This window comes from Vigna unguiculata, chromosome 3, assembly GCF_004118075.2.
Source record: "Vigna unguiculata cultivar IT97K-499-35 chromosome 3, ASM411807v1, whole genome shotgun sequence".
Lineage (NCBI taxonomy): Eukaryota > Viridiplantae > Streptophyta > Magnoliopsida > Fabales > Fabaceae > Vigna > Vigna unguiculata.
Window position 1 is genome coordinate 28,950,901 of NC_040281.1, and position 26,884 is coordinate 28,977,784.

A 26,884-nucleotide genomic window follows, 5' to 3' on the forward strand; every position below is an offset into this window, starting at 1 on the left:
CCTATGCTAGGAAGTAGTACCAATTTAACTTCCCAACTTCGCGACACCAGTAGACGTTTGAACACCTCTCCTTATTCTAACCTTTGAATTCAATTCCTCTCGCAAAACTTGTGGTATTAGTCCCAAGAACTCATTCTTAAAGATCCTCTTACCTAACGTGTTGCTTATAGGTTCTAACGTCGCTATTAGGCTCATTAAACCAACTTAGCTTCCTTGCCTATCGAGATATCCTTATGCATACTCGCATCTTCGATAAAGAGATTTTCTCAGAGGCCCTACCCAACTCTTGCAAAACAAATAGATCAAGTTTGACCTTGATTCTGTAGTCAACCACTACGGATAACACACACATATGACAAAAAAAAGCAAACAGAACCAAAAGGTATAGAAAAGAAACTCAACCTATAACTTCTCTCTCTTTTACAAAAACCTTTAGAATTAAGAAAGGAAACTATCTCAAATATAGTCATGAGTGTGCACCCTCATCACTCTACCAAGACATTTTCTTTTCTTAATACTTCTAGTTCACAAGTTCCTTTCCGGCGCACCAACGCTACTTGGAAAGAACCTCTCCCCTTTCACACCAACACATTGGGAAAGACAAGTAATACCCCTTACCTGGTCGCCAAAACCCAGTAAGAGCATTACTTTCCTTAGGTCTTATAAGCAACTACCCTTGCCTGCTCACCAAAACCCAGTAAGAGAACCACTCCTACCTGCTCACCAAAACCCAGTAAGAGCGTTGCTTCTACTAAGACCCGTAAGCAACAAATCTTGCCTGCTCATCAAAACCCAGCAAGAGTATCACCCTTACTTGCTCACCAAAACTCGGTAAGAGCGTTGCCTACCCTAAGACTCACAACAACTGATGAAGGATTGACTCCAACCAAGGATGAAGGCACATGCTTAAGAAGACTAAGCATGTTTAGAAAGGAAGTTCACTAATCCTTCATCCCTTTCATTTGTGTTTGTTATTTTTGATTCCCTAAGTTGACTTAGTTGAATCAACTTTAGTTGACTTGTTGACCTTTGACTAGGTTTGACTTGTTGACTATAGTTGACTTGACTTAAGCCAACATGCTAATCTATGTTTATTTGCTTTGTAGGTTAATTAGGAGTAAGAAAGCAATGCTAGGTGGCGCATGGTGATTGGGGAGCATAAATGATGTGGATGAGAGAGTAAAGCAAAGGCATAAAGCATAAAGTAAAAGGCATAAAACAAGTGTACCTATGTACCTTTGGTCTCTTTTGTTTTTAGCACACTTTGGCCACTTTTTGGAGACATATGAGACACATTCTTTGTCTCCTTTTGTGCTAGAACGAAATTAGCCTTACACACACCATAGTTGGCTCTTTTGTCTCTCATTTTTGTAACCTTATTTGACCTAGTTTCTAGAAGCTAGGGTTAGGTTTTTGTAGAGACATCCTTAGGTATCTTTTATTTGCTTAGAGGCCCCTAAACTCTTTTATATAAGGGGTGCTCCTAGACATGTAAAAGGGTTGAAGATTTTGAAGTAAAAACACTCTTGTGTCTCAACCATTTGTGAGAGTTTCCTCCCTAGGGAGTGAATACTTTTAAGCCTTATCTTGCATAGCAAGTGGCGGACACATCCACTCATCTTCAAGGTTTCCATGGCTTCTAGCCTAGCCTTGTAGTGGCGTGCTTCTAACATTTTTACCATTTCTTTCCTTTCCATTTTATGTTTTCTTCTTCCTTTAATTGTTCTTGGTTTTCTATGGTTTATGTGCTTTCCATTTCCTTTTTGTTTGAATCAATCCATTATCTTCTTCTCTTGAGCTTTGTGAAAGGAACCTTCACATCTAGATAGCTTGCTATCTTAATGTCTAGTGGGGATTTCACTTAGTTTTCTTAATCAACTCACACCATATTCAAAAATCTAAAAAGGAACAAGATAATCCTTCATCAACAACAACCCTTGCCTGCTCACCAAAACCCGACAAGAGTCCACCCCGTACCTGCTCACCAAAACCCGGTAGGAGTGTTATTTTCCTTGAGCCTCACAAACACAACTCTTGTCTGTTCAACAAAACCCGACAAGAGCCCCACCCTTACCTGTTCAACAAAACACGGTAAGAGTGTCACTTTTTCCTAAGCCTCACAAGCAACATTCCCTGCCTGCTCAACAAAATCCGGCAAGGACATTGTTACTAAGCTTAAACATATAGAGTTAAGCATTAAAACTTAACCACAACACACCAATTACAACCGAAACGCGTCAACCTCACTCCCTAAGGCCCAAAAATCTTTTAAAAACTATTGCTCTAATACCAAATGTAACATCCCGTCAGGATATTACGGGTTTAAATAATAAAATAAAATAAGAAAATAAAAACTCATTAATTATAAATTCATTTTCCAAAAACGCGGGAAATTTCAAAACTTTATTTACTTCAATAATAATTTCAAAATCCTTGAATATAATTACTATTACCATTAACAAAAAGTCCTGTAATATTAATAATTACAACTGATTTGAAATCATAAAGACAATGTAAAAAACTTTGAGAGAATTTCCCCAAGATTAGCCCCGCTCCGGCTCTATGTCTCCTTCCCATCTTCCTCCACCTTCTTCCACTTTCCACCACTTTCCTCCATCTTCCTCCCTTTCTCTCTCTCTCCACCTCTTTGCAACTCAAACCACCTTCCAAACACAAGGTTAGTCACCCTAAACCGAAAACCAAAAAAGCTTTAAATGGTTTGAATTCAACAACTTTATTTTCAATACTTGTAATTGATAGGTAGAGGAAAGTGGAGGAAAAAATAACAAAGAAATGATAGGTTATAAGATAAGAAATAACCAATATTTTGACACGTAATACCTTCTAAATGACGTTAATATCAATTTATTGAAAGAGACCAGATTGAATTTTTTTTAGATAAAAATAAAGACTTAACTGAGTTTAAAAAAATGTAAAAACTTAATTGAGTTAAAAATAAATATAAAAATCAAAAATTGAATAAAAGACCATATTATTAATTAAACCATTAATAAATCGCTTTGGATAATTATTGGCTGATGATTAGGTTACACCGGAATCTTTTATTACAATGCAAGAAATAATAATTGCTAAAATCCATTTTTAAAGAAAAGAAAATAGTTATATTGTCTTCTATATTTAGTTAAAATTATAAATACAATGATTAGTTATATTTTAATGAGACGACAATAATTAGTTATTTATATTTTTATGATTTATTTGTTAAATCTACATGTATTTCAACAGGTAAGAAATTCAAAAATTAGTTATACCATGGGACTAATCTTATTTTCCTACTGAATCATATTATTGGTCTTTAGGACACCAATAAAGTTTTTTTTTTTTTTTAATTAAGTCACGTGATATTAGAAAATTTTCCCCACATTAACGAAAGTAGTTCGGGTTTGGCATGACCCGGCTTGAAAAAAAAAAAATAACAGTAGCTTCTTGAATCTCATTTCACTTGTCACGCGTCAGTAGCAGTCGCTAGTCGGAACCCGCAAGGTCTCATTCCGATCACACTTCACCACTCCACACAACTCAACGCAACTTTCAATTACATAATTACACCACCATTTATCACTTCACAAACTCAGCTTGATCTAATTCATTATTGTTATTATTATCATCATCACCATTATTCTTGTTCCTATTCGCATTTTCAATTCTCAATTCTCCTTCTTCCTCGCGCAGAACATGAAGCTGCGGCTGCGAATCCTCCTCATTTCTCTGTTGTTGTGCGTCCCATTTTCCTCCTCTTCGAAGCCCAAGGACCCGTTCCTTGGAATCGCTCCCGAAGGTTCCTTCCCCTTGCTCCGCGCAATACTCATCGCTATCGTTTCAATTTTATTTGCATTTTGACACTTCTGCGGTGTTTATGTTTCTACTGAACAGATGACAAGTATTATAGAGCTTCCGATGTTATAAGATGTAAAGATGGATCCGGAAAATTCACCAAGGCGCAGCTCAATGATGATTTTTGCGATTGCGCTGATGGCACCGATGAGCCGGGTTCTTATTATTAATTTTTTTGCGATTTGGTCTATTTAATTCATATAGGATTATCTGGTGTTCTCAATTTTCGTTGTTTTATTTTTTTTTCTTTCACTTTTGGGGCAGGTACATCGGCGTGTCCGGCTGGAAGATTTTTTTGTCGGAATGCAGGGCATTCTCCTGTTGACTTGTTTTCATCCAGAGTGAATGATGGAATATGCGGTGAGCATGATTCGTGCATCTTTCAAATTTTATAGTTGTATTATGTAATTCCTACGGTGTAGTTATAATAAATGCTTAAGCTGAAAAATTGAAACACCGTTAAAAGGGGGATATTGATACAAGAAAAATATCCGAACTGGGTAGATGTGCATGAGCAAGGTCCTATTAGTACAGATTTAGAAGGTCGTCTTGACGCTGTTGATTATGCATTTATGGTTTACTCTTCAACATGCCTTTTGATATATAAGCTAATCATTTTCTGTGCATATAATTTGAACTTATGGGGATGGTTTTTTATCTTGTTATTGTCACTGGTATTATTCAGGGAGTTCATAATGTAGTAGTATGTGGCGAAGTGATTGGAGATGCTAGTGGAGTAAAAATGACAGTTGATACAGTTATTCCCTCTGTATTTTATATGTGTAATATAATTTTAGCTACATTTAGTATTTTCAAGGAATTTTAGGTCTGTTACCATGCAACGGACATGATGAGTACGGAGAGCACACCTTATGTTTTCATCCTTTACTAACATTGTGCATTTGTAGATAACTCCTGGAAATGTTTTCCTTTGTTATAGATATTGAATTCATTATTATTTTTGTCTATAAAGTTAAAAGTGCTGTTGTCCAATACCTTAGTAATCTGTAGTTTGGATTATTAGACTTGTGTGCTTTGTTAATCTGAAGTAATTGGTTTTACACTCCTGTCTTAATCTGTAGATTGCTGTGATGGAACTGACGAATATGATGGTAAAGTAAAGTGTCCAAATACCTGCTGGGAGGCTGGGAAAGTGGCTCGAGATAGACTGGAAAAAAAGATTGCAACTTATCAAGAGGGTGTCAAATTGCGAAAGCAAGAAATTGAACAAGCTAAAGTGGCTATTGAGAAGGATGAGTCAGAACTTTCACAATTAAAAAAGGAAGAAAGTATACTTAAAGTGATTGTAAAACAGCTAAAAGGTATCTCTTTTTGGTTCCATCCTGTTATTCTGAATTTTTTCTAAATATAAATATAGTACATGGAACTCGGGTTGAAGAATTTTGATCTTAAAAATAATGGTCATTGAAAAAAATAAAGGAAATGTGTCTAATGTTCTTGTGGCTAATTGTTTTCAAATATGACCATCCCATGATGGAAAATATTACAATGATATAAAGAAGGTATTAATCAAATTCAAAGAGATCCTATGATTCTAATTAAGAATTCGTTTGGTCCTTATGAGAATAGCCCTTAAGTTGGCAAACTTTTACGTTTACTATTCATTACACTTATTCAGATCTCAATAATTAAAAATTTGCAACTTGACAAATTAGAAGAAACTTTTCAAGTATTTAACTATTATTTAATGGACGAAAACCGGAAAATTTATCAAACTGATCTATCTATTAACATCATTTTACTAATAGGTTTATTTCTAATTGGTAGGAGACACAAGTGATTGTGGACAAATCTACTTAGGGATGCAAGAATGCATATAGTGTTATGTTCAGTTTGAAGTGTTACATGCCTTTATTGGTTCTGCAAATAACCTTTTTATGTATAAATTAGGGTTGTAGAAATGCATGTGATGTTACATTCCTCTTGAAGTGTTAAATGTTTTTATTGACTGTAAAAAACCTATTGAATGTATAATTTGAGTACAATTAGCAAGTGTGTAAGATACTCTGTACCAACTGTCTGTTTAGTTACACAAATGATCATCATCTGAAACCAGATCACATTATCAGTCTGTTTAACATATAGGAAGTTGAAGATTTTCATTTGACATTTCTCGAATTGTATTATTGAGGAGGGGATGGCATTTTGTGTTCTGAAAAGTAAACATGATAATGCATATTTAACTACTAAGTTTACAGATTTCATGCTATGTTTATAGCATATGTAATTTTGATCAGGGAGAAAATGGAATATACAATTTATTTTTGGGAAATTTTTTGTTGTGTAGCAATTTTCTATCCTATCAATAAAATACTTTCTTTGATAACTAGCTTTTGCTTCCATTGCAGATCATAAAGAACAAATAGAGAAGGCAGAGGAGAAAGAACGTTTACAGAAAGAAAAGGAAGAGATGCAGAAAAAGGAGTCTGAGAAGAAGGCTGATGAAACAATAGATAAAACTGATGAAGATATGGGGAATAAAAATGAAGCTGGAAAGCATTCGGAGGTAGAAGATAATGGTGTAGAAAATAATCATGATAAAATAGAAAATCTAGAGGGTTCTCATGCAGATCAGGTTTAATTGCATTTTCCTTGAAGTTTGCAGAACTTGACTGTACAATTAGATGCACCACACTGAGGAGTTTTAATTTGACTTTTGAATTCATTGATCTCTTATTAACCCTGTATTATCCTTAGGTTTAATTACATATGCAGATCAGGTTTAATTACATATGCGTGCTATAGTGATTTTCCTGATCTCTTATTAACCCTGTATTATCCTTAGGTTAGTTAAGCTATGAGTATTATAAAAAGAGTAACCTTGTCATGCTTCTTTATGCAGTGACCCTACATCTAAATAACATGCAAATATGTTGTTTAAGGAAGAAAAAATAATTTTATTGCTATTCATCTGTACTATACTTATAAGCAATGGTGGAAAAACAACTAATAATGATTTCTTCCCACCGTGAAGCAGATTACTTCATCTTTCTTATCCATTATTCCTTCACTTGTGTGTGTGTTTGTATGTGAATCACATTTGCATGTGTGTGATCTTGAACTATCCTATCATGTGGTGGTGGTTTAGTTCTTCTATTTATTATCCCATGCTTTCTTACAGGATGAAGCAGGAAAGAAATTAGCAGATGTACTTGATAATGATGATCGAGACAGAGATGCTCCTGGAACTGAAGGATCTTTGCATAATATAGTGGAAGAAGAGGTGAGTATAAATTTTGCATCTTTTTTTCGTTGGAGTTTTTGTTAATGTAACATTTTCTGCCAAACACATAAGATTTTTAAGGCCTTTTAGCATTTTAATTTGTTTTTTCTCTTAATGTAGAATGCAAAGAAATCCAATGAAGAACCTGTTGTTAAGTCTGAGGCCAATGATAAGGTTGGAAACGAAGTGTCCTCTGATGAAAACGTCAATAAGGTATGTCTCTAGTCCATGCTCAATCTCATGGTATAATTGGAGTTTACTCTTATCTTACATTCATCTTATAGTTACACATTTCTATTGATGTATACTATTTGGTTCTTGATATGATTAGCTCATAAACAAGTATTTCTGTGTTCTTTCATTCATATAAGTTATTGTCTTGTAACTTTGCCATAAGAAATCATTATTCTGAGACAAATATAGCACCTATACATCTCATGAGAAACGGTTGAAGTGAGACACAGTGAATTGTCTCACAACAAAGTGATTTTATTTCCAGAACAGTCACTTGGTTATTTTTGTAGTAATTGATTTACCAATAATTACAATATCTAGGGTACTACAACAAAGACTGGAGAACATTTCTGGTAGTAAATGGTTTCACTGCCTTTGTTTTCAAACATTTGGATACAAAGGAACATTAGGGATGTTTTTTCAGACCTAAAAATATTGCTTATTGAAAGATTAAAATGTAAAAGTTGAGATATGAAACACCACTCCCTCTTGTGCTGATTCTAATCCTTATTTCAAGCATGAATATTTCTGAAATTATGGGGTTTTTGGTATTGAGGCAGGCATTCAGAGACGAGAGTCCTTACATAATGTTACACTTGAATTTAGAGTATGGCCAAAAAATCTTTGAGTTATCCTTCAGCTGACATATTATATGTATATGAACAAAATAAGAAGAGTACAATACAATGAAAGTGCTACGGTCATTGACTTTTAACTCTAAAAAGAAACATCCAAAAGGCAAGCTTTATAAAAGCCATACAAAAAATAATAAATAACTATTTAACACTTCTCCTCAAGCTGGGTTATATAAATTGTATGTACCAAACTTGGAACTTCTATATTGAAATCTTGTCCCTCTTAAAAACTTAGTCAGAATGTCTGTAAGCCGATAATTAGAATTGATAGATTCATTATTTGTTATAAAAACAGAATCAGATTATTGCAAAATATCAGCCCGAGATATGAGAGAGTCATTTTTGAACGTTGGTTCCTTCCTTCTGCAAGCCACAGTAGTTGGGTTGGTTGCAAATATTTCCACTGCAAGTCAGGGATTTTTCTCTCATGTTAAACCCTTCCTATACTATACCTCTATACCTATAAATAGGTACCCCTTTCTTCATCCAAAAACACACAACTCGAGCTCTCTTCTCTCTCTCTCTCTCTCTCTCTCTCTCTCTCTCTTTCACTTGTTATTTTTTCTCTCTCTTTTCTTCCTTTTAGTAAAATCCTGGGTTATTTATTCTTTAAGAAATTTTCTTGCTAGTTTTTGAGTATCTTGAAAAATCCGGGAAGTTCCTGTTGTATCCTGGGGGACTTGTCCAACACACCGCGGATAAGTCCTTAAAAACAATGAATTTACATGCCTCAAGAAGCTTACTCTATTCATGATTTTAGTCAGCCTTTACAACAGTATTAAGTTCCTTGGACATTAGTCTCTTTCTAACAAAATGACAATCAATTTCTATGTGTATAGTTCGCTCATGAAATATTAGATTGAAGGCAATATGAAGGAGCTTGAAGGAGTTGTTTAACCCACATAAGTTTACATTAGCCAAAGCTATAGATCTATATTCAACCTCAGTGTTAGATTAGACAACAACACTTTGTTTCTTGCTCTTATATCTTGTGGTGGATCTCCTCTCAAAGGAACAACCAGCTCAATATACATCAGAATACCTAAGATTTGAGTATTTTTCTTTTCTTCGTACAATACTATCTGTCTTTGGAGCCTTTTCCACATTCGAAAATGTGAATCACAATATTTCAGTGGTCAATGTAAGATTTGTATGAATTGAGGAGCAACCCTAACTCCATAAGTAATAGCAAGATAAATGATTTTTTCTACTAGTCTTATATACCTATCTAGATTTGAAATAGTTTCACCCTGGTCTACCGGGGCTATCAATGGGTGTGTAATTCTGGACCTTGGCTCCTCCAATCAAGAGCATATTTTTTTTTTTCTTTGTGAAATAAGAATACTTTCCTTTGATTGAGCCACTTCAATTCCAATGAAGTATTTTAGATAAGCCAAGGTCATTGGTCTGTCTGAAAATGGCTAAATAAGTGCTCTTTTAGTTGATAAATCCTAGTTGCATAATTCCCTGTAAAAACTATATGATTAACATAGATTATTAGATAAACACACTTCCTAGAGGAAACTGATTCAAAGAGTAGCAGTTCTAACTGTGATGGTAATCTATTGCAATTCTTGGAATCAGAAAGAAGTAAAGAAGGTTCAGTAATCAATAATCATACCCTTTGTAGTGGAGAAGAAATAAAAAATGAAGTGAGATTAGCCAGAGAAACAAAGATTTTGGTGGAGGAAGAAGTGGATGCATCAATAGAGTGAAGATTATGGGCTATGAAGATCAGTTTCTTGATAACCCTATTATAGAGTTAACTGATAATAAAGTTGAAGGTGGACATGCAACCAAGCATAATATTTTTCCCAAATTCAGATTTCCAGACTATGAATCAGAAATCATTGTTGGACCTAGATTTATAATGTATGTGGTTGGAATATCAATGGCATTGGAATCTTGGAATTTCAACTTACTGGGTGAGCCTTTAGCATTAAACTTCATTGAATCTATAGATGACAGCTTGGCAATGAAGCCAATGTAGAAGGAATGTTCAGAAGCTGTTGTTGTACAAAATCCACCCTTATGCCCATCACCATCTATGCCTCCAGACCTGAATTTGCAAGCAGTGGCCGCTGGGTTTCCTTCCTGTGGCAGAAAAGTATCACAGTGCTTTCGGGAGAGCAGATGAAGATCGTGGTGATGAGGAAGACCCATGGGATCAAGCTTCCACTATTTCCACCTCTTGGACAATGTTGATTTTAGGAGTGTGTTGTTAGGATATAAGGAGAAGAGAAATAAAGTTAGAATATTAATGAGTTAGTTTCTTGAGGAGTTATTTATATATAAATAGGGGAAGGAGAGGAGAGAAAAAATGTTAATTTTGTAAATTGAGCATTAGCTTTGTGACGGGCCCTTGGTGGAGAGAGTATTCTCCTATTTCTTGTTCTTTTCATTCTATTTAATAAAACCTTTCTTTTCTTTCCCTTATAAATTTTTGGTTCCTAACACAATGTGTTTATACGTTTAGAAGTCCTTGAGCTCTAATCCTCATTTGTACAAATTATTATCCAAACAAAATAAGGAAACATACTTGAGATATTTTAAAAAATATGGAAAAATAGAGAAACTAATCCTAAGAGATAATCTTCGGGATACCCTAAAATATTCTGAGATACGATGTATACATTATTGGATACTCTATAATTCTTGGATACTTTAAGATATGATCAAGATATAAGTGGATATTATCATCTATTCTAACATATTATCTTACTTTTTTGGGGGTTAAAAAAAATTAATTTGGTTTTTGCTCATGTAATGTTTCTATTGCTGCCCTGAACTCTTTTTCTTCTGCCTTGGCTCATACCATTTTAAATATATACTTTTAGCAAATGTTTTGGCCAAACAGTACTTTTCAGGGCATGTTAGTAGGAAAATGTATATTTATTAGCCACAGGGGATGCTAGATCACACCTGCAATAAAATTATCACTTTGTTGAACAAATGGTCTTTATATGTCCCTTAGTTATACTCTGGTCTTTCTATAAAACTCAAGCACTCAAAATCCCTGCTGCTCTTGAATTTACCCATCTTTTTGCCTATCCATATAGAGAGGAGTTTGTACATTGATTCAGTTTAAACCTCTCTCCAAATCATCAATTTGGAAGTTTTGAGCTCCCTCTTTCATCAAGATTTTGGACTTTGGCTGGTTACATTCTGAGGGAATAGTCATTTCAGGCTTTTTGTTAAATGCTGGGTGTGTCCTGTTTGAGCAGTTACTAATGGTTTATTTTAATGATTTTCTGAAATAAGGAGGCTGCTAAAATTTTTAGCAGTATGCAGTCAATGTAGTCTTTTGTGTATTTGGATGAAAGTGCTGACATCTTAAAGCTGTGTTTATTTGCCTTTAAAATTCTGAGTTGGAACCAATGTTGTTAAATGATCATTATAGCACCATCATAATGATATAGCTATGCGTTTTTCAACACTCTACATAGGCCGCATTGGCATGTTTATATGGCAGATATTTGGCCGTCTGCCTTCCACAATTGATAACCTTTGTTGAGCAATGGTTAATGCATCTATTGATGTTCTACTCAATCCAATTGCAAGGGAGTTGCCTTAGCGAGACTACTCTAATACTAAATGAGATCCATGTCTCCACTGCTGGGATCATCTAACGTCAAACATAAGCCACTAACCACTAAAGTAAACAGGATGGCACATAAACCAAATACTTAGGCTTGCCTTTCACAATCTTAGACAAAGTAGTGGTTACAATCAACCAAAGATCCATCCATCGTCTCTTTAGAAATCTTCCCATCATTAGAAATCATAATATCATTTTTAATCTACTACATTCGTTGAGATCCCTATCAACTAAATGTGAGATCTTTTGGAAGAAATATCAACCACTAAATAAACATCAACGAGAATAAAGGATCCGTTTTTCTATCTTCCCATTTTTCATGAAACTGATAGTTTAGCTTACTATATACAATCACATTAAAACTTGCAGTCAAGAGACAGTCAGCAACCCACCTGTGTAGCACTCAAGACCTTTTTGTTTTCTAGAAAACTTTATATGATCCTCCATAACTCACCCAATCATGAACAATCTCAAATCCCTACCTAATAACTGTGTAGAAAATAATGACTGCACCTAGGGCAATTATTCTGTCTATGTTAGGAGGTTGAGTGTTAGATAACCCTTGCACCTAGTAGTAGCTATGATCATTAATCAACCTTTTGTATTTGCGTTTCATATCTATAAATATGAGGAACATGAGAAGGCTCATTTAAGCCCTCAAAATATTTTCACTATTTAATCTCAAGTTGGTATCAGAGCGGGTCGATCCTGCTCTGGTTTCTGTCTCATTTGGTCCGCCACCATCCGTCACCGTTGTCTGCAGCTGACCACCATTAGTCACCGCCCCTGTCCGCGGCTGACCACCATTAGTCACAGCCCCTTTCTGCAGCTAAGCTCAATTCATCTCTTTCTAGAACTACCCACTGTCCTTTTGAACTATCCAACACTGTCAAACAACATTTCCCTCTGTCCATCGCCATCCGTTGCCGTCCGCCGTCGCAGTTCCGTCGGGAAACCACCGGATCTGGATCGCCTCTCCGAGCGACAGCCAACCCTACCGGTGCCGAAGGCAGACTCCACGCGCGTCATTTTTGTCCATTGCAGCCAGGCGCATGTCTTCATCGCGCCGCTGTTCAGTCGTCGATTCGTCATCGCGCCACCTCCATAGCTGTCCCCGCAGCCTCCTCTACCCGTTTTGACCTTCAAAATTTCGTTCCGGTGAAGTCCAGACGCAACCCTTACGAAAATCTCCCTAGGGCATTCAAAAATCTTCACTGTTTTCTGTAGCTCCTCTCTATTTTTTTGCTCCCTTGCTCAGATATGGCCACTGGAAGTACTGAGAGTGCTATTTCATTCTCTGGAAGCCCCTACATTACTTCCGAGAAACTAAATGGCCAAAATTACTTATGTTGGTCCGCTGCCATCGAGATGTGGTTTCTCGGTCAAAGACATCACAACCACCTTGAGAAAGATGGCAGCCACGTACCTACTGAAAAAGCTAAACAGTGAAATAGGCAGATTTCCAACTATTTGCTTTGTTGTGGCAGTCGGTGGAACCACGACTTTTGATGTCCCTTTGAGCCTTCAAAACATGTCACTCGTTTTGGAAGAGAGCTCGGAATTTTTGTGCAAATGATATCCAACGTCTCTATGATTCGGCAAACAAGTTGGCATCTCTAAGAATGACCAACCATGATATGATCTCCTTCATGAATGAAGCTCAATTTGCTGTGAAAGAACTGCGCATGTTCTTGGAAGTCGACTGTTTAGATGAAATGAAGAAAAAGCTTGACAAGTACTACATGGTGATGATCCTCCGCACTATACACCCAAATTTTAATCATATCAGAGATCAACTTTTGACCTCTCATGAGGTTCCTTCCATGGACACCTTGATCACACGCATGGTTTGTGTCCCAACTCCTGAAACTCCGGAAACTCTTGCTGTAGTGGAATCATCTGTCATGGTCGCCGCTCGAGGAAGTAGAGGACGTGGAACTAGAGGAGGCGGACGTGGAAGTCGTGGGCGTCCTCAATGCACGTATTGTAAAAGGATGGGTCACACCCAGGAAAACTATTACTCTTTACATGGTTTTCCTGCCAAAACAGTTAATGTCTCCCAGACTGATACTACTGAATCCAAGTTCACCGAGGACGAGTATCAAGAGTACCTACTACTCAAGTCCAACAGCTGGCACATACATCTCAAGCTCCAAGTACATCAACAACTTGCATCTCTCAATCCATGGAAGGTCACAATTCATGGGTAATTGATTTTGGTACTTCTGACCACATTTCTGGTAATACCTCCTTGTTCTCAACGATTTCATTTCAAGAAAAATCTCATTTTATATAACCCTTGCGAATGGTTCTTAAACTTCCTCAAAGGGAGTCGGTCAAGCCATCTTGTGTTCTTCCCTAAATCTAAAATCCGTCCTTTTTGTCCCTAATTGTCCCTTCAATTTAATTTCCTTAAGTCAAGTAACCAAAACATTGAATTGTTCTGTAAGCTTCGATAATAAATCTTTTGTTATACAATATCGTGGTTCGTGGAGACAGATTGGAGAACAATATGAAGCGGGCGGATTATACCATTTTGGATCTCGTCCACGAGTGTCATGTGTTGCAACTTTCAATCCTAAAATGTTACATGATCAGCTTGGCCACCCTCATCTATCCAAGTTAAAGAAAATGTTTCCTGAACTTAGTGGTCTCCAGACCTTAGAATGTGAGTCATGTCAACTAGGCAAACATGTTAGATCTTCCTTTCCTAAAAGGTCTCACTCAAAGTGTACTTCTAGTTTTTCTATCATCCATTCTGATATCTGGGGACCTAGTCGTGTCTCATCTTTTGACTTTAGGTATTTTGTTACTTTCATTAATGAATATTCGAGATGTACTTGGGTTTATCTAATAAAAGATCGTTCTGAATTGTTATCCATCTTCACATCCTTTTTGAATGAAATCAAGAATCAATTTGGTCAAGTAATCAAAATGTTAAGAATTTACAATGCTAAAGAGTACTTTTCATCTGCTTTTTCTGCCGTTTTGAGTTTCCATGGTATCTTACATCAGTCCACTTGTCCTTATACGCACACCACAACAAAATGGTATAGCAGAAAGAAAAAAAAGACACTTGGTTGAAACTGCTCGTACCCTTTTGCTTGGTGCCAATATTCCAATTCAGATTCTTCTCCATCGTCTCTTGATATCACGACTCTTAGTGAAGGTGATTTAGGTTGGCCCATTGCTCTCAGAAAAGGTACTCGTTCCTCTCGCAATCCACATCCCATTATAATTTTCTTAGCTATCACATATTATCGCCTTCCTATTGTTCATTTTTATCCTCAGTGTCTTCTGTTGTTATTCCCAAAAATGTGAATGAAGCACTTGATCATCCTGGATGGCGACAAGCCATGATTGCAGAGATGCAGGCTCTTGAAAGCAGTCATACTTGGGAGCTCGTGCCCCTCCCATCGGGTAAGAAGGTTGTTGGTTGTCGATGGGTGTATGCAGTTAAAGTTGGCCCTGATGCTCATGTTGATCGACTCAAAGCCCGATTAGTTGCAAAAGGGTACACTCAGGTTTATGGCCTTGATTATTGTGACACTTTCTCTCCTGTGGCCAAGATGACTACTATTTGTCTCTTCTTTGCAATGGCAACAATTCGTCACTAGCCGCTTCATCAATTGGATATCAAAAATGTCTTCATGATGATCTTGAGGAGGAAGTTTACATGGAGCAACCTCCTGGGTTTGTTGCTCAGGGGGAGTCTGGTATGGTGTGCAAATTGCATCGCTCTTTATATGGCCTCAAACAATCGCCACGGGCTTGGTTTGGAAAATTCAGCTCCATTGTTCAAAGATTTGGGTTAAGACGTAGTGAGGCAGATCACTCAGTCTTTTACTCACATGCCTCTCCTGGGAAATGTGGCTACCTAATAGTATATGTTGATGATATAGTCATTACAAGAAATGATATTGTTGAAATATCTCAATTAAAGGAGCACTTGTGTAGGCATTTTCAAACCAAGGATTTGGGAAGCCTTAAATACTTCTTGGGCATTGAAGTAGCTCAGTCTAAAGATGGAGTTGTAATCTCTCAAAGGAAGTATGCTCTTGATATACTACAAGAAACCGGTATGATTGATTGTAGACCAGTAGATAGTCCTGTGGACCCAAATTAGAAATTAACAACTGAAGAAGGTGAATTGTTCTCCGATCCTAAAAGACACAGGAGGCTGGTTGGAAAAGTTATTTATCTTACTATTACGAGGCCTGATTTATCTTTTGCAGTTGGAGTGATTAGTTAGTTTATGCAGTCTCCATGTGTTGGCCACTGGAATTGTATCATTCGCATTCTAAGGTACCTAAAAAAGGCTCCCGGGCAAGGGTTGTTATATGAAGATAGAGGAAGTGTTCATGTGTCTGGATACTGTGATGCAGACTGGGCATGATCTCTTATTGACAGACGATCGACTATTGGATATTGTGTGTTCCTTGGAGGAAACATTATTTCATGGAAAAGTAAGAAGCAAAGTGTAGTGGTCCGATCAACAGCTGAATATAGAGCCATGGCATCATTAACATGTAAACTTATATGGGTGAAGCAATTTCTTCGAGAACTTAGTTTCTGTGACATCCAGACTATGAAGATGTATTGTGATAATCAAGCTGCTCTCCACATTGCATCAAATCCAGTGCTTCACGAGAGAACTAAACACATAGAAATAGACTGCCATTTTGTTCGTGAAAAGTTGTTGGCAAAGGAAATATGTACTGAGTTTGTTGGATCAAATGACCAACTCGCAGATATGTTGACCAAGTCATTAAGGCCTTAGATTGAGTTTATTTGTTCCAAGCTTGGTACATACAATTTGTATGCTTCAGCTTGAGGGGGAGTGTAGAAAATAATGACTACACCTAGGGCAATTATTCTGTCTATGTTAGGGGGTTGAGTGTTAGATAACCCCTGCACCTAGTTGTAGCTATGATCATTAATCAACCTTTTGTATCTGCGTTTCATATCTATAAATATGAGGAACATGAGAAGGCTCTCTTAAGCCCTCAAAATATTTTCACTGTTTAATCTCAAGTAACAGAACTTTGTCTTCTTTGATGTTTGAACATCTTTCTCCACCTCATTCACTATTTGAGCTCATGAACCATGTTATAGGAGTCGGGAGTGTTTTTCCTTCCTGAGAACTGTCTTGGTCTTAGTTCATGCACTCTCTAGGTATTTCGGAATCCTAGCTGTAGTACATTGCACTTATTTGTAGTCATTGGTGTTGAATACAGTCATTATTACTCTTGAAGGTGACTACAATCTACTGTATGTAATGTGCCCCTTTGAATTCTTCAGATTTCAGCTCTTACTCTAAATCCTACACCGATGAGATTCTTTTCATTCTCAAAAAACTTATATATTTCATAGTGATAGAGATGTATTAAATTTTGCAATTTTCTTTCGCTTCTCTTTTCTGCTGGTTATTTTTTCTTTGTTGGCATATCTGTAGGGAAATGACGTAACTGAAAACACCGAGGGATTATCAAGGGAAGAGTTGGGCCGGCTTGTTGCTTCGCGTTGGACAGGAGAAAATACTGATGTCCAAAGTGATGAAACTGATACTAAATTAGACAAAGAAGATCTTCCAATGGAGACAAAAAAGGACGAATATGAAGGCTATGTTTCTGAAACTGATGATGAGAGCAACAGATATGATGATGATATCCACAAATATGATGATGAAGATGACGTTGATGAGGAATATCAAGAGGACGAGCATGATGATGACCTTAGTTCATATAAATCTGATTCTGATAATGAACCAGACTTATCAGGTTTGTTATAAATATTACATAATCTTTATCCAAGTTTGGTATTTAAATGGGGTTGTGATGAGATAGTTTAAATCATCTCATATGGTACCACAACAGATAATCCTTCTTGGTTAGAGAAAATACAGAAAACTGTACGAAATCTTTTTCAGGCTGTCAACTTATTCCAGGCTCCAGTGAATCAGTCAGGTAGATAATTAGCACTTTTTTCTTTTGCCTGTATTATCCATGTAGATGTAACTTAAGAGTTAAGCCTTTCTCTTTGGTTTCTTAGATGCTGCTCGTGTACGCAAGGAATATGATGAATCAAGTGCCAAATTGTCTAAAATACAGTCTAGAATATCAAGTCTGACGCAAAAGCTAAAACATGATTTTGGTTAGTCTGCCACTAGAACATTTGTCACTGTCATACATTTGAGTTGTAGAAATGAGTTACAAAATTGGCGTGAATAAACTGAAATAGAGCTTAAATATTACAGGCCCAGCAAAGGAGTTTTATACATTCTATGATCAGTGCTTTGAGGGCAAGGAGAACAAGTTACATTACATCTCCCTACCAGTTTATTTCTGCTTAACTCTACTTTTTTTTTTTTTTTTCTTAATGTGCGGTTTCTGGTGATGGAAATTTTGATTCAGGTACACTTACAAAGTCTGCCCCTATAAACAGGCTTCTCAAGAGGAGGGTTATTCCACCACCCGTTTGGGGTATGGTTTTAGGAACTTGCTGATAATTTTTGTTAGGGTACTATTCTTCAGTTCAGAAAAGGGGCAAACATCAATGGGTGAAAAGAAAGTTTTATTTCCTCCCTCTAAAGTGACAAATAATTCAATTTTCTTATATTTTGCAGTCGCTGGGACAAATTTGAGGATTCATACAAAGTAATGGTGTTTTCTAATGGTGATAAATGCTGGAATGGTCCTGATCGGAGTTTGAAGGTTGTTTAAATGGATGTGTAATCATTTCTTACAGTTTTGTCAACATTTTTTTTTTGTAATCAGTCTATAATGATAAAATCTACTGTCTTTGGTTAGTTGCAGAATGTATTTTCGCTAGGTGTGGAAGTATAATATATTTTTTTTCATTAATAGCATTTTAATAGATAAATAGTGCCTTCTCTGTTTGGGACTGGGGAAACAGGAGCAGTCCAAATAAAAAAGGTGGATTTTTCAAATTATATTTTTTACTAAAATCATAGTTATTCAGTGGTGAAGATTCTCTACAGTTGTATTCAACTGCAGAGGATAGTGATCCCCATTTCCCTTTCCGTAAACCATTGTTTGTGACGATAGTAATAGTTATAGTAGTTAGCGTAGTTGCAACTGGAAACAGCTTCCAATTTGTTGACCCCTTATGATTTAATTGTTTTGTTTTTAACAGGTCAAGCTAAGATGTGGGTTGAAAAATGAGATTACTGATGTAGATGAACCAAGCCGTTGCGAGTAGGGATTTGTGTCTTGTCTTTCAATGCTATTACCACTGTTCTCGTCTCCTTTTCGTCAAATTTTTCTTTTGTGCTCCCTTTTTCTCATTGTTGTCTCATTGGCGTTATGACAGATATGTAGCTTTATTATCTACTCCAGCCCTGTGTCAAGAGGAAAAGCTAGAGGTACTTTTCTATACATGACATGATAACCGTGTGGTCCTTACCTCGCTATGGTATTAATGTCAATTGTGGAACTTTGCAGGAGTTACAACACAAGCTAGAGATATTGAATACGCAACAACCAGCAAACCATGATGAGTTGTGAACAACCGGGATGGATTTTAAAAGGTAACTTTACTAGGCTGTGACTCTTTTTCTTGAGACCTGAGTCCTGAAGTTGATCAATTTCATTTGAACAGGTAGTATGATGATCATCGTGTAACTGAAGTGGTGCCCTTAAGTTTTGTATGCTAGAGCTTACCCAAATTTGATATTGGGTGGGGTTAGGAAGAGGCTAGGAACATCTTTGACTAGGGATTGGTAATCCTTGTGGCTGTCCGAGTTGGCAACATTCTAATATGACTAATCCCATTGCACATTTTTCCATTGTTAAACTCAAATACGACGTGGTCTCTGCCTCGGCTTGAAATTGTCCATTCCATTACCAGAGGGTGGATATAAATACTACATGCAATACTAGACGGTCAGAATTTCTTAAGCCAAATTTTGTTAGAATGAGTACTTTATTATCGATTTTAAGATTGATAAGCGGTTCCACCAATCATCATTATATACACTCATGTGATGCATAAAATTTGCATATTTTGTTTCTGTCCTCTTTAGGAGACTTTATATAGATCTACTATTAGGAATTTTCCTTTACTTTTTATTTTCTTCTCCACCTCCTTAAGATAAAAATGACTGACATGTCTAATATATTGTTGTTAGTTTAAGATTATGTGATATGAAATATGGTTATGAATTATGGAATTTTAAATATAATTTTGAAATTTAGAATATGATTTTGAATTATGTAATCTGAAATATAATTGCAAATTGTGAAATTTGGAATGATTATGTAATTTGAAACTATATTTTAGGTTCACGTTAGGATTATGTAATCTGAAACTATATTTTAGCCTATGTAATCTAAAAGTATAATTTAGACTGTAATTTATACCTGTAGGTTGGATTCTGGAATTGGAAATTATATTTTGGAATTTACAATGTATAATTTAAAATAGTTTTAGTTCATGTAATTTAGAATATACTTTAGAATTGCATAATTAAGAGAAATCCGAAGTATTATGGATTTTTTAACCTAAAATATAGTCTTGCCAGTTTTTTCAAATTATTTATGTGTAAATTGTTTTTAAAACAATAATGACAAATTTTTAAAAATAGTAAATTTGGATGCATTTTTTAATAAATTGTTCTTGAACTTGTCCAAGTATGTAGCACAAAAGGTTTTATTGTATTTCGTAAGGAGTGAGATATTTTATTTAAATAATGAATAGAGGTATTTTAGTAATGCATTATGGAGGTGTAATAAGAAAATATAAGAGTAGACGAAGAAAGGCTTTTGCTTCTTGCGTCCTGTTATTTTATTTAGTAAATATATCAAATTTACTAAATGTATGAAAATTTAGTATTAAGAAAAAAGCTTCCTCATTTTTTGTTCTCATTTTCGTATTATTTGTTGCCATTGGTTCTATTTTTTTTGGAATATTTAAAATGATTCTCATTTTTGTATGTGTTTAATTTGCCGTTTAAATAAGTAAAGAAATATTGTATAGGTGGCAGCATTTGTATTACGTCTTTCATTTTGTTAATTACGTGGACTGTTTGTGTACAATAATGTGGATTAATTACAAAATTTGGGATAAAGAGGTGAGGTAGGGTTTTGAAAAGGACATGGTGGCCTAAAGAAAGTTCAAGAGTAGTCCTTCCATAATACCCAATTCCTCTGGGTGCCTTCATTACCTAGGTATATTATGCTCCCAATCTTCTTCCTCTGGTTGTAATCATTGGAGAGAACAGTGTTGTAGTACTTCCTGCGATGGTGGTGGTTCAACTAGAATTGGTTTAACCCCCATTTGTAACTGCGGAGATATGACAACTTTGAGAATGATAAGAACTCTTAAGAATATTGGTAGAAAAAATTGGGTTATCCCAATTACAAGGTGAGATTAATTGTACAATATGAATATTTTTTTCTTAATCAAAATTTGGTGTTATTTTGGGTTTGTTGATTGACATAGTGGTTGTTCTAACCAGAACAAAGCCCCAAATAGAATCACGTAAATCCTAAACCTAAATAAACAAAAAACACACAATAGAAATATTTAATCAAGATGAAACTACTAACCTCATCGATGATGAAAACCTGCAAAGTTGAAAACCAAATACCCAAAGTCACGTAAACCCTAAACCCAAATAAACAAAAAACACAGAATAAAAACGTTCAATCAAGACGAAACTACTAACCTTGTCGATGATGAAAACCTGCAAAGTTGAAAACGAAATACCTAGAGTCTTCCACAGGTGCCTCAACGAGTCCAATAATCGAACACCTTTGATAGCAAAATCCTATTCCCCAAATCCCCAATTACAAGATTTTCCCCAAATCCCTAAATTTAAAACTAATTTGTCCACCTTATTGTACACAAACAATCCACATAATTAACAAAATGGAATACGTAATACAAACAGTGCCACATGTACAGTGCTTTGTTACTCATTTAAACAATGTGACATAAAAAGACCAAATTAAACACAAATTACAAAAATGAGGACCATTTTAAATATTCCAAAAAAAATTAGGACCAACGACAACAAACAATGTGAAAATGAGCACCAAATAGGTATTTAAGCCTAAGAAAAACTCAAAAATACCCATCCTTAAATATTAATTCTATGAGTGGTCATGGATTGGATTTTTAATGATCCAATCTACATATGTTTTTATAGCAGAACTAGATTACATTTTCTTAAAATCTAGATCCAAATATTTGGATTAAGATTAAAATCCAGATCAAAATATTTGAGTCAAGTTCAAAATATAGAATGCATTTTTAATAAAAGAAATTTAAATTGAGTTTTCTAAAACATGTGTTCTTAGGACCGACACCATTGAATTTGGCAGATTTTTTGTTGGGGCTAAGTCGGCCAAATTTCAGCATAGGATGAACTCGGATAACTTTCGGTTGTGGTCGACTCGGTAGAATTTTGATCGGAGATGGCCGAATTTTGGTCGAGGTCAATTCGATCGAGTATATACAAATTTCGATCAGGATCGACTCGGTAAAATTTGGCCACATACAACTGAATTTCGACTGAGGACGACATGGCCAAGTACGACCAAATTTTCGCCAGGGCCGACTCGGCAAAATTTTGGTCAGGATCAACTTGACTAGATTCGGCCGAATTTCGGTCGAGGCCAATTTTGCCTAATACGACCAAAATTTGGCCAAAGCTCACCAAGGCAAATTTTGGCCAAAGCTCACTAAGCCAAATATGGCCACATTTAGGCTAGGGCCTACTAGGCCAAATTTCGATCGCGACTGACTCGTCTGCACATGGACAAACTTTGTCTACGGTTGTCTTAGCCAAATACAACCAAATTTGGGTCGGAGACGACTCAACCAAATTTCGATCGGGGCTGACTCGACTAAAGTCTGTCAAATTTCGACCGAAGTCGACTAAGCTGAACACGGCCAAATTTTAGTCTCGACTAAATACGGCAAAATTTCATCTATTGGCGACTCACCCCAATGCAGTGAAATTTGGATCAAGGTCAACTCGGTCAAATACTTCCAAATTGGATCCATGGCCGGTTGGGCCAACTTTTGATCGAGGATGACTTGACTGAATTCGACCGAATACAACCAAATTTCATATAGGGTCCCGCTGACTCAGTCGAATACGACCAAATTTGGGTTAGTCCATCTCGACCTTTAACCTAACCCAACTGAAAATTTAAATTGAAAATTTGGATTATTTATATTTGAAAATCTAAATTTAGATAATGAATATCTAATCCATAAAATATGTAAAATGTAGATCATATTGAAATTCAGATCCAATATAATGGATTTCAAATGGATTGAACTTTTAATAAAATGGACCTTAAATGGATTGGATCGAAACAAAAGTAGATCGGATAAAAAAATTGAATTTTTTGTCCACCTCTGATTCATATAATTCATATATGTTAAATTTGAATTTTAATAATTTAATTACATAAAAGTTAAATATTAATTTAATAATTTATTTTAAAATTCAAATTTAACATATATGAATTCAAATTGTGATTATATGAATTATTTATTATTATTATATAATTTATAGGTTAAAATACTCCGTTGGTCCTCTTTGTACCAAAATTTCAATTTGGTCCTCATATTTTTATTAGTCTCAAGTAGGTCCACATTTTTGTAAATAAGTATGAATTAGGTCATTTTCGTTAGTATGGAACAAACACCGTTAGGTAGGTGTCACGTGTCAGCTCCTCATTTTTTTGAATTTTATTTTATTTTATTTCTTTTGAAAAAATATTTATGCCATGTGTCACGTTTGTAATGTGCCACGTGTCAATCTATTATGGTGACACGTGTTAAATTATTATATGAATCTCAATTTGGTCCTCATATTTGTTAATTTGATTTGATTTTACTTTTATATAATGTTATGATTATTTTTTTATAAATTGATATTTTTATTAAATATTTTAATAATATTAATTGTATTTCATATTAAAATTTTAAATATATTTATTTTAATTTGTTATAAAATTGTTTAAAAATTTTACATTTGTAAGGCCCAGTTTTCTGCCCTAAAGTTTTAAGGGTTGCCTTTAAACTATTAGGCCTAAGGGCTGGCCCAAAGGATAAAACCACCCCTAAGTCTGCCCTAATTCACTCATTCTACGCTTTCAGAAATCTGCTCCCTTGGTGCTTAGAGTCGCAGTTGTCACTTTGTTAGGGTTTCGACGTCTAACCAAATTCAAGCCTAGCTCAACCTCGTTCTACTCACGTAAGTATTCCCCAATGCATAGCTTCCAATCTCTGGTCTTATTCTGTGGCCAATGTTAAGGTTCCTGTATTAAACCCACTTCTGTTCTTTTTCCAGCTGCATAATCCTCTCCTAGAGCTACGATGTTCCTCTATTAGGCGTCAAGGTCTTGTGCTAGCTTATTCCCAGGTAAGGGAAGCTAGAACCTCCTTGTCTGGTGTGATTGTGATTTGTGCCATTTTAGTTTCATGATTCTCGAGCTTGTGTGTTGTCATGGGTGCCTAGACTGTCTTGATTTTCTGTTTGGTATATGTGTATATGTGATGCAGGCGCGAACATTGGCGGGTACTGATAATCTCGCCTAAGCGAGCTTGCCTCGCCTAAGTGAGATGAGTAGAGGCTCGCCCAGGACTTTCCACGCGAGTTGTCGCTCAGGCGACCAAACCCTTGTTTTGAGCAAGCTGATGTCTCGCTCAGGCGAAGGGGGTCTCGCCTAAGCGAGACTGCGTATGAGGCTACTGTTCTCATTGTCGAGCTCTCGCCTGAACGAGAGTTCCTCTCGCTTGAGCGAGACCCTCCAGCCTGAGCGAAGAGCTGGGCGAGGATGCGTCCTGAGTTGGTTTTCTCTCTGTTCTTGGATGTTTAGCATGTGATTGATTGGGTTATTGTATAATGGCATGATGAGGATGATTATGCATGATTAGGAGAGGGTTATATGTGGTGAATTGTGAGTTGGGCATGATCTTTATGAGTTATTGATGAAGGATTGACCCCAACCAAGGATGAAGGCACATGCTTAAGAAGACTAAGCATGTTTAGAAAAGAAGTTCACTAATCCTTCATCCCTTTCATTTGTGTTTGTTATTTTTGATTCCCTAAGTTGACTTAGTTGAATCAACTTTAGTTGACTTGTTGACCTTTGACTTGGTTTGACTTGTTGACTATAGTTGACTTGACTTAAGCCAACATGCTAATCTATGTTTATTTGCTTTGTAGGTTAATTAGGAGTAAGAAAGCAATGCTAGGTGGCGCGTGGTGATTGGGGAGCATAAATGATGTGGATGAGAGAGTAAAGCAAAGGCATAAAGCATAAAGTAAAAGGCATAAAACAAGTGTACTTATGTACCTTTGGTCTCCTTTGTTTTTAGCACACTTTAGCCACTTTTTGGAGACATATGAGACACATTTTTTGTCTCCTTTTGTGCTAGAACGAAATTAGCCTTGCACACACCATAGTTGGCTCTTTTGTCTCTCATTTTTGTAACCTTATTTGACCTAGGTTCTAGAAGCTAGGGTTAGGTTTTTGTAGAGACATCCTTAGGTATCTTTTATTTGCTTAGAGGCCCCTAAACTCTTCTATATAAGGGGTGCTCCTAGACATGTAAAAGGGTTGAACATTTTGAAGTAAAAACACTCTTGTGTTTCAACCATTTGTGAGAGCTTCCTTCCTTGGGAGTGAATACTTTTAAGCCTTATCTTGCATAGCAAGTGGCGGCACACATCCACTCATCTTCAAGGTTGCCATGGCTTCTAGCCTAGCCTTGTAGTGGCGTGCTTCTCACATTTTTACCATTTCTTTCCTTTCCATTTTATGTTTTCTTCTTCCTTTAATTGTTCTTGGTTTTCTATGGTTTATGTGCCTTCCATTTCCTTTTTGTTTTGAATCAATCCATCATCTTCTTCTCTTGAGCTTTGTGAAAGGAACCTTCACATCTAGATAGCTTGCTATCTTAATGTCCAGTGGGGATTTCACTTAGCTTTCTTAATCAACTCACACCATATTCAATAATCTTAAAAGGAAACAAGTTAATCCTTCATCAGTTATACATGAGAGGTTGGGTATATATATATATATATATATATATATATATATATATATATATATATATATATATATATATATATATATATATATATATGGCCACGAATTTGGCATGAGCAACGATGGACATTGATGGTTGGTAATCCAGTGGCATGGTATTGGTATGAGAGGAAGCACTTTACTCATGGTTGGGAATAACGAATTGATATTGAATCAACATATGATAAATGAGGGTTGGTTACGGATGTTGGTATGAGGTTCCTATGCATGATATATGTATCTATTACTTGGCTGTTTGTATATGTTTGGTATGTGGTCAGTACGTAATTCCTTGAAGTCTCTAGGTAAGACTTTAGGGTCGTGCTTCAATGGTTAGGACGTAATTCCATGGCCCCTGTTAGTGGGTGTCCATGGTGGTGCCCCATCTATATAACTTGGTAAGGATTTAAGGTAAGGATTGCATCCTGACACTCTAAGGAGTCAGTTAGTCTCACTTAGAGTGGACTGACTCTTGCGGTGAGAGTAGCAGGAGGCCTGAAACTCATTAAGGGCTAACCTTGTGTGTGAGGGATTTGATTCATTGTAACACTTGTAACACACAGCTCGGGGGTGAGCAACTCGGGGGTGAGCAGAGGTATCCACCACAAGTGCAAGCATCCACTGAATCCGACCAGGTTATATGTATCCGGATGAGTCAAGTCGAGTCTTAGTGTATTGATTTGGAAGGTCATAACATGCTTGGGTGATGTATGTATATTGGATTGCGAAAGTATATACGATTGGATTGATGAAATCTTTACGGCTCTAGCTTACCCTGTTTGCTTGTTTGATTGTCTTGTATGTTCTTCTTCTTCTTTTGCGATGATCATCAACTTGTTGATGTGAGCCGAGGCGAGAAGCACTCGAGGTCAACCAGGAAGAGATGATTTTGTTGCATAGTCCGCTTGGGTTGGACACCGTGTTTTGTTTGGGCTTTTTGTTAGGGCTATGGCCCTTGTATTGCTTTATCCTTTAATACTCTATCTTCTTCTGTGAGCCTTTGGTTCTTGTATCTGGTATGTTTTGGCATCGGGGTGTGCCTCGAATTATGTAAGGAGTAAGGTTTAAACTCCTAGACCGCGTTTATACTTTGTTTTGTGCGATGTGTCCTTTAATTATTTTATTAATTAAATGGGATGTTACAACATTTGCATTTATAAAATTGTTATTTTTAAGTAAACTCTAATTTTTTTTTATATTTAATGTTATACAAATATTTCGAATATAAATATATAAATCTATA

The 26,884-nt window shown here is 36.1% G+C and overlaps 1 protein-coding gene across 3 annotated transcripts; it reads left to right on the forward strand.

Annotated features, from left to right (window-relative positions):
* Positions 1–3,402: 3,402 nt before the first annotated feature.
* Positions 3,403–19,599, forward strand: LOC114178651 (glucosidase 2 subunit beta). 3 transcript variants are annotated; one of them, XM_028064671.1, is made up of 18 exons: positions 3,403–3,504; positions 3,694–3,799; positions 3,895–4,011; positions 4,120–4,215; positions 4,938–5,177; positions 6,225–6,451; positions 6,998–7,099; positions 7,220–7,312; positions 17,022–17,346; positions 17,443–17,532; positions 17,618–17,719; positions 17,823–17,880; positions 17,980–18,048; positions 18,192–18,279; positions 18,722–18,783; positions 18,899–18,950; positions 19,030–19,115; positions 19,187–19,599. In XM_028064671.1, the coding sequence occupies exons 2-17, from the start codon at positions 3,697–3,699 to the stop codon at positions 19,090–19,092; spliced, it is 1,887 nt and encodes a 628-aa protein (XP_027920472.1). In that variant the 5' UTR covers positions 3,403–3,504; positions 3,694–3,696; the 3' UTR covers positions 19,093–19,115; positions 19,187–19,599. The 3 variants fall into 3 exon arrangements, with proteins under 3 accessions (XP_027920472.1, XP_027920474.1, XP_027920473.1); XM_028064673.1 differs by having other exon boundaries at positions 6,225–6,382; XM_028064672.1 differs by lacking the exon at positions 3,403–3,504 and having other exon boundaries at positions 3,511–3,799.
* Positions 19,600–26,884: the final 7,285 nt, after the last annotated feature.